Source organism: Triticum urartu, chromosome 2A (genome assembly GCF_056163025.1).
Source record: "Triticum urartu cultivar PI428250 chromosome 2A, HENAU_Tu73, whole genome shotgun sequence".
NCBI classification, from domain to species: Eukaryota; Viridiplantae; Streptophyta; class Magnoliopsida; order Poales; family Poaceae; genus Triticum; species Triticum urartu.
In genome coordinates, this window is record NC_141874.1 from 489,525,328 (window position 1) to 489,533,457 (window position 8,130).

Here is an 8,130-nt window from a genome sequence, read left to right on the forward strand (position 1 = left end):
AAGTTTTTGAAGAAGCCTGGCGATGCCAGGTAGAATCTTTCACGCAAAAATGGAGTGTTGGAATTAAAGTGAATGACGACATAGGTCACTACTTCCATACACATAAGGGCCTAAGACAAGGGGATCCGATGTCTCCTATCTTGTTCAACATCGTAGTTGATATGTTGGAAATTCTGATAGGAAGGGGTAAGGAGGCTGGTCGGGTGGGTGGATTGGTGCCTCACCTAGTCGATGGAGGTGTGTCTATCCTACAGTACGCTGATGATATGATCATATTTATGGAGCATGACTTGGCAAAAGCGAGAAATATGAAGCTGGTTTATGCTTATTTGAACAATTGACCGGGTTAAATATTAACTTTCATAAAAGCGAATTGTTCTGTTTTGGTAGAGCCAATGAGGAACAAGAGGCTTATAGACAATTGTTTGGATGCGAATTGGGGTCTTTACCTTTTACGTATTTAGGTATACCAATTCACCATCGTAAGCTGACAAAGAGGGAATGGAAGTGTATCAAGGATCGCTTTGAAAAGAAACTGAGTTGCTGGAAGGGCAAGCTCATGTCTTATGGAGGCCGATTAATTCTGATTAATTCGGTTCTCATGAGTATGCCTATGTTTCTTTTATCGTTCTTTGAGGTCCCAGTGGGAGTTAGGAAAAGACTGGACTTCTATCGATCCCGATTCTTCTGGCAGAGCGATGAACTTAAAAGAAAGTACAGACTCGCCAAGTGGGATATTATCTGTCGACCGAAAGACCAAGGGGGTCTTGGCATTGAGAACCTCGAGGTCAAGAACAGATGTCTTCTCAGCAAGTGGCTGTCGAAGCTATCTATCGAGACCGATGCTACTTGGGCACAGATCCTTCGTAGCAAGTATCTTCAATCCAAAACTTTGTCCTAGGTGACATCGAGGCCGACTGACTCACCCTTTTGGAAAGGGCTTATGAGGGTCAAATTGGCCTTTTTTAATAGGACAAAGTTAATTATAGGCAATGGTGCTACCACACAATTCTGGGAGGATACTTGGCTCGGAGAGACTCCCCTTGCGCTTCAATATCCGTCTCTGTATCGCATTGTTTAACGACGTGATCCGGTTGTTGCATCGGTACTTCAATCCTCTCCCCTTAATATTCAGTTCAGGAGGACGCTAGCCAGTAATCGTTGGGAAGAGTGGCTCCATCTAGTGAGTAGGCTGATGGAGGTTCAGCTTTCTCAACAACCCGACAAATTACGCTGGAAGCTTACTAGGTCCGGAGAGTTTACAGTCAAATCAATGTATCTTGATGTTATCAATTCAAGTTTCATTCCTAGCTCCAAATATGTTTGGGCTGTCAAAGTTCCTTTGAAAATTAAAGTGTTTATGTGGTTTGTACATAAACAAGTAATCTTGACCAAGGATAATTTGGCAAAGCGTAACTGGATAGGACCTACTAGGTGTAACTTCTGCGATCGGGATGAAACCATCAAACACCTTTTTCTTGAGTGCCCGTTGGCAAAAGTCTTATGGCGGACTATCCATATTGCCTTTAATATTACTCCTCCGAGATCTGTCAACACGTTATTTGGAACGTGGCTTAACGAGATAGAGTCCGAAACAGCACGACACATTCGCGTAGGAGCATGTGCTTTATTATGGGCAGTATGGAACTGCGGAAATGATTTGGTTTTTAACAGAGCAACAAATATTCATTTTTTGCAGGTTATCTTCCGAGCCACTGCGTTGATCCGTATGTGGTCGCTACTCACTCCGATGGAGGCCAGTGAGCGTTTGGTTACTGGATCTATCCGGTGGGAGATGGTAGCACGGGATATCTTCAACCGGTTTAGATGGCGGTCATGTAATAGGATAGACAATTAGTTTACCTATCTCTCTTATGCCAGCCGGTTGTGGCTTCTTTTGGCTAGTTTTGTTATTGGCCTTTTGGCTCTTTGTGAGCTTCTCTTTACTTTCGTTGGAGACTTTAAGACCTTGTTGAACCTGTTTGCTTACTTATAAAGTTGGCCGTATGCATCGTTCTGATGCAGAGGATGGGGAGTCCCCCCTTTTCGAAAAAAAACGTCAACCTTTTTAGCTTGCTTCTTTTCAAATTTCTCAGAAACACTGGTTTTTGGCTCTAGGGCCTTTTCTTCACTGGCATCAGCAGGAGGCACTTGGGCCGAAACAACATCTTTCTCAACAACAATTTCTTCTTGAGCCTCAGACTGAGCAACATTCTTCTCGTCCCCCATATCAATGTCCTAGGGACGAGGAACTTCTTCTGTGTCAATATCCATCTGAGCATGTGTCCCAGTGGATGGTTGTTGCACTGCTTCTCGGGCAGTGCTAGGCCTGCGCTTAGGTTTCTATTCCCCATCCACGCCTGACTTCGAGGGAATATCATTTGCATTCCTCTGTGGAGATGGAGCGACTTCCTCGGCCCTCGAGACCATATTGGATCGCTTGCCACGTGATCGATGCATTGCCTGAGAAAACTGTGTCCTCCAAACGCCCTTTCAGGTAATATCGAGCTTTTAATACCTGCGAACAAAGACTCCCAGGTTTAGTGAGAAGTCTCGAAGCTTGCAGCGCCAACAGAGCCTAGTTAAACACCCTGAAGTCATGGAATCCCTGGCTACCACTGAGCTTGTGCCTCTGAATTTTCGACCATGGCCCTGTTTGGATCATGGGGTTAGAGCTAGTTTGGGTTAGTTTGAGGCTCAAATAACCCAAAAGTATCCAAACAGGGAGGGTTAGAGTGGGTTAGTTTCATCTAACCCAACTATCCCGGTGGAGAGGTGCTTATTTGGGTTAGAGTGGGTTAGAAAATAACTCTAACTCTAACTGTGTTAGAGTATCCAAACAAGGCGGTCTGCCAATGAGTTTTACGCTTCGCCTTAGATAGATCCCGTTTGACATCAGATATATCCCGTTTGAGTCCATGTCTTCATGTCCAAGGGAACATAGAAGTGAGAGAAGAGCGCCGAACTACGGTCCATGGAACGAAAATAATGTGCGTACGACACTTTGCGATGGTGTCACAGCATTAGTATGAACCATATAAAGATTGAAAAACAAGAAGAAGAAAAATCAACAGTCCATGTCATCCATCGTGTAAAGACTAGACAGTTTTTGATCGTACGTGTAGCATTACTCCCATTACTCCCCTTGTACCTCACCAAAAAAAAAAACAAGACATCACTCCTTGTACACAGTACACCTCCGTAATCTGAACTTAGGCTTCTGTACTTTTCTTTTAGTTTCGGGAGAAGGTTCCGGTAAATTTGGCATCTAGGAATCGAGTACGAAAATGCAGTATCTTAGGTGTGTAGTCAGCGAGGACCTCTTCTTTTCTCCAGCACGACAGCACTGACAGCGAGCCTGAGATATTAGTGTCAGGGTCACCATCGAAGATGAACCATGTTTTTGGCTTCTATTATGGTGATCTCCATCGTGAGGTCCCATAATCAGCTGCGCGGTCTGCAATGTAGTAGTACAATACTACAATTCCCGGGACCTCTCTCATCGATGAAATTTTTGTCTGCCGGCTTCTGATGATCCAGAGAGAGAGAGAGAGAGAGAGAGAGAGGGCATTCTGCTAGCCATTTGCCACAAGATCAAAATATTATTTGTAACAAAAACATTATGGCACCTATTTCATCCGCTTTCCAACTCTCAACGCACAAGAGACTGTACTCACAAGTTTATTCATTTAACGGATCGACATAGGTAGCATTATTCCATGAAACAGCTTCGTATTCTTCACCTTAAACTCTGGCAAGTCCCATCCGATAAGAATTAAGAAAAATATCAGTTCCCAAGCATCAAATAGACTGGCACAACAGACCATGTTAACAGTTTAAACAGTTACAGTGGCTTCGATCTCTTGCAGTCTGAGGGTAACAGCTCGCTTGTGCGCTTCTAGGCCTTCAACTTCTGCCATCTTTGCGACGTAGGGACCCAGCCTTCTCAGCCCTTCTTCAGTCAGGGATTGAACAGTGATGTACTTGAGGAAAGAATTCAGCGACACACCGCTGTACATCCTCGCGTAACCGTAGGTTGGGAGGACGTGGTTCGTCCCACTAGCGTAGTCACCGACGCTCTCGGGGGTCCATTGTCCCAAGAAAACTGACCCTGTAGTTGGGAGACCAAACATTAAGCAGATCGAAGTATGCAAAGAGTGGGATGCGAATCAATACGCATTTGGGGGCAACTAAGCTCTGGTAGCCATGCCTACCTGCATTCTCGATGAGCTCCTCCCATTGCTCAGCATCCTTTACATTGATGATCAAATGCTCAGGAGCATACATATTTGAGAACGATAATGCCTGAAAAGGGGGACAAACAGGGGAGGTCAATGAATCCTTGAGAACAGGAAGTAACCAGATGGATCTTAATTCGCGACTTCAAATTTCTACGATGCATACTGATAGTGTACTCCTTTTAGAAGCAAGCATCTATCTGAGGACAAAGGCCACAAAACGATAGTTTTTTTTGCATCGCAGGCGGTATAGGAAGGAATGACATGAACGAATAATTACCTCAGCCATATCTCTGGCAAACACAGTGAAACTGTGGCCAAGTGCTTTGGAAGCAAAGTCCCCTCTAGGAAGAGCATCACACTGCTTGCTAACTTCTGCTTCAATGGCAGCTAAATCAACACCATCTCCCGCAATAACTAGAACAACCTGACTATCTGGGCCATGTTCTGCCTACAAGATAGACCAAACATACATGGAAATGCTTGGTGAACATCAATATTATCCTATCTTTATCTGTTATCCTCAAGTTTGATATCAAAAATAGTGGACAATAGTCAATTCAACATATACTCTTGGCACTACAGAGCAGAGTAACAGGACGAGAACATACCTGAGATAGCAGATCAGCGGCAACATGAACTGGGTTGGCATATTTGTCAGCGATTACCAGAACTTCTGAAGGGCCAGCGGGCATGTCTATAGAGACCATAGCTTCGCTGTTCTGCAGTCAAATAAGAATAAGAACCACAGAAAGGAATGCACACAGAGAAGATGCCGAGCAGATACTGGTCATGATTTACACAGAAAGAACAGAATAGACCTGAAGAATCATTTTAGCAGCTGTGACATACTGGTTGCCGGGACCAAATATTTTCTCAACCTGTCAAGCGAGTAACAAAAGATGGCAAATGAGAAACAATTGTTGCATCTAACGAGTGCACATGCCTATATTTGCATAGACATTTGGAACAGGTTATGAGCTGCTAAGATCATGACATGACTCCACAAAAGTGCTTAACTCAATTTTACAGTCCTTTAACAAGTGCATGTCAATACAACATTGTACAAGTTTCGTGATGAAGACAGAAAATGCCCCTACTGATTTTGAACAAGTAAATCATAGTGGTATAGATCTTGAGCACCTTTGGGCATGATGCAGTTCCCCATGCCATAGCGGAGATTGCCTGAAAGTAAAGAACATTTTAAAAAATAAAGGACATTGATAACATTGAACTACATAGAAGCAAGCAATATCTCAAAATATCCTTCTACCTGAGCTCCCCCAGCTTTTAGTATGTGTGTAACACCAGCTTTTTTGGCACAGTAAAGAACCTCCTGCATGAAATAGGAATAATGTTCAGATTTCATCAATTTCACCTTACAAAAACAGCAGCATTTCCATGTCCCACAAAGCGTACCTTACATATGCTACCATCACGACTAGGGGGTGTGGCAAGAACTACGGTTTTGCATCCAGCAATCTGTGCAGGCTATTAAAAAAGAGAATCCACGTGAGAAATTCAAAACAACAAATAACTGCAGGTAACTTAGTTTAGAGGATTTGAACAAACATGAGCATACCACAGCAAGCATCAATGCAGTTGAAGGCAAGACTGCAGTGCCCCCTGGAACATACAGCCCGACAGAACCAATGCATCTTGTTATCCTTTTACACTTCACTCCCTTCATACATTCAGGAGCGCACAAATAAATAAGCATAAGCATATAGAAAGGACAAAACGTAAATGGGGGCATCAAAGCATTCTCTTACTTTCATATTCTCAACTGTCTTTTCTGGCGACTTTTGTGAAACATGGAAGGCATAAATATTGTCATACGCCACATCAAAGGCTTCCTTAACAGCTGGATCAAGCTACAAATTTGATGAAGGTAAGACAGCCAAAATCATCTAGCAGATGAAAAAAAAAACTATTTGAGGACCATCTGAATCTGGACATAAAATATACTAACATCAGGTGTACTTATTTCTAAGGATTGAAAGCATCTGAATGCAAGTAGATAAAGCCTAGAATTGCGAGCTGCAACTAAAGAAATAAGTAACCAAACAAGCCATGTATCAATATGGTGCGTGGAGAGAAAAGGCCTGAAATTTATCTGCTTGTGACTTTGGTTAAATTAACAAGACAAACAGCATAATTTAGATGCACATCACAAGATGAGTACCTCTGCATCTGGGAGATCGCTAACACGCACAACGGCATTATCGAGAGTGACCTTGTCAAACTTTTCTGTGTAACTGAACAGACCATGTACAGCAAAGTAAGAAAAACTCTGCAATAGGCCATGAACAGAACGATAAAGATCAAATAGTACAAAACACTTACTCCTTAACCGCAGCATCACCTCTGACGCGGACATCTTCAACAATCGGATTCACCTAATCCCACAAATCCACAAATCCAAATCCCATGGATGTCAAGCTAGGGCACAATTTCAACTCCATACCCATGAATAATTTCACTATTATCTTACCGTGCTGAAAATGGAGGTGAAGTCAATGCGAGGGCGCGCCTTGAGGCCGCTAACCTCGGCATCACTGAGATCGGACAGCCTATAGGACTTCATCGCGCAGCTAACACCCAACACTGAAACCACGAAGCAGGCATATCACAATTCCGAGAATCTTATCCAACAAGCTTAGGAACCAAAGGCTACAACAACAGAATACGCAAGTCAAAAGCACGCACCTTTGGATTTGGGGACCCCGGAAGAGGCAAGACAGGGCCGGTAACCGCGACCAAGGTTGGTGCCGCCGGCGAGCTGAGGCGGAGCGCGCAAGCTGCCCATCAACAGAGCCCGATTCAATTCTGTTTCTGAGGCGTTGGAGAATCAGAAGCATGGGGGAAGATGCGCTATGGTTAAGCCGACGGCGAAACCATGACCGACGAATAATACGGAAGGTAGAGAGACGAACCGAAACCAAACGGCGGCGGTGCAGGGTTTCTACGGCCGGCGGTAAAGCCACGCTCGGAAGGAGGTCGCCGCTGTCCGTGACCGTGGTCTACTGTGCTGAGTGCTCCGGCAAAGGAGGCGCCGTCTCAAGGGACGGATGGGGGAAAACGAGAGAGTGGCGGCGCTGAATGGGCCGTAGGTGGTGATGCTTATTTTGATGGGCCGAGCCTAGGCTGCCGAGTGCTGCCACACATTTGCAGTTCGAATCGGAGTCCCGACATCTTGCCTAAAGAAACTTAAAATAAATCCCGTACAAAACTTCAAAATAAATCATTTTCGCTAAAAATAATAATTTAAAATAAAATCCTAAAAAATAACCCTTATAAAAGACGTGAAATAGGTGAAAACTGACTCGTACAAAATAAAAGATCACATCAACAATGTTCTATGGTATGACCATTCTGTGGTTGGATTGTTAGGAGGACAGAGTTATCACCTGCTCACCCCAGTTCAAGTTCAAGACTTACATTGTTGCACGCATTCTCCTTTCAAGATGATGTGTCGGCTCAGTCTCTCGAAAGTGCTTATAAAAATAGTTTATGCGTATGTATGAGTGTATGCGTTTATACTGTGTTAAAAAATATTTTAAAAAACAATGTTTTAAGTGTATATCCTGACACAATATACGGTCTAGGTTTATGGGAATTTTTGTATCCTTGCAAAAATTAATCCTATTTGAAAGAAGATTTAGTAGAATATTTACAGTTTTTCTCACAAAGTTTACCAGACTCAAGATGATTAAAAGAACACGCTTTATCTCCAACCAACGACACTTATTTCCTATAGAAAACTAGAAGAACGTTCGTGCGTTGTAATGGGGCCATATTAATTTTAAAAGTTCAATATCAGTTATGTTAATATTACATTTAATATTCTCGTACATATCAAGTGACATTGGCGACATTTTTTATCATCAAA

At 43.2% G+C, this 8,130-nt stretch overlaps 1 protein-coding gene across 3 annotated transcripts; it reads right to left on the reverse strand.

Annotated features, from left to right (window-relative positions):
- Nucleotides 1-3,668: 3,668 nt before the first annotated feature.
- HDH (histidinol dehydrogenase) lies at nt 3,669-7,347 on the reverse strand. Of its 3 annotated transcripts, none has more exons than XM_048701306.1 (15): nt 7,175-7,347; nt 6,948-7,073; nt 6,733-6,845; nt 6,585-6,637; nt 6,424-6,496; nt 6,011-6,112; nt 5,821-5,922; nt 5,658-5,729; nt 5,512-5,574; nt 5,382-5,423; nt 5,060-5,119; nt 4,850-4,960; nt 4,519-4,689; nt 4,215-4,305; nt 3,669-4,111 (listed from the first exon to the last, which is right to left on the reverse strand). In XM_048701306.1, the coding sequence occupies exons 2-15, from the start codon at nt 7,045-7,047 to the stop codon at nt 3,837-3,839; spliced, it is 1,428 nt and encodes a 475-aa protein (XP_048557263.1). In that variant the 5' UTR covers nt 7,048-7,073; nt 7,175-7,347; the 3' UTR covers nt 3,669-3,836. The 3 variants fall into 3 exon arrangements, with proteins under 3 accessions (XP_048557263.1, XP_048557265.1, XP_048557264.1); XM_048701308.2 differs by having other exon boundaries at nt 6,948-7,039; nt 7,175-7,344; XM_048701307.2 differs by having other exon boundaries at nt 6,948-7,067; nt 7,175-7,342.
- Nucleotides 7,348-8,130: the final 783 nt, after the last annotated feature.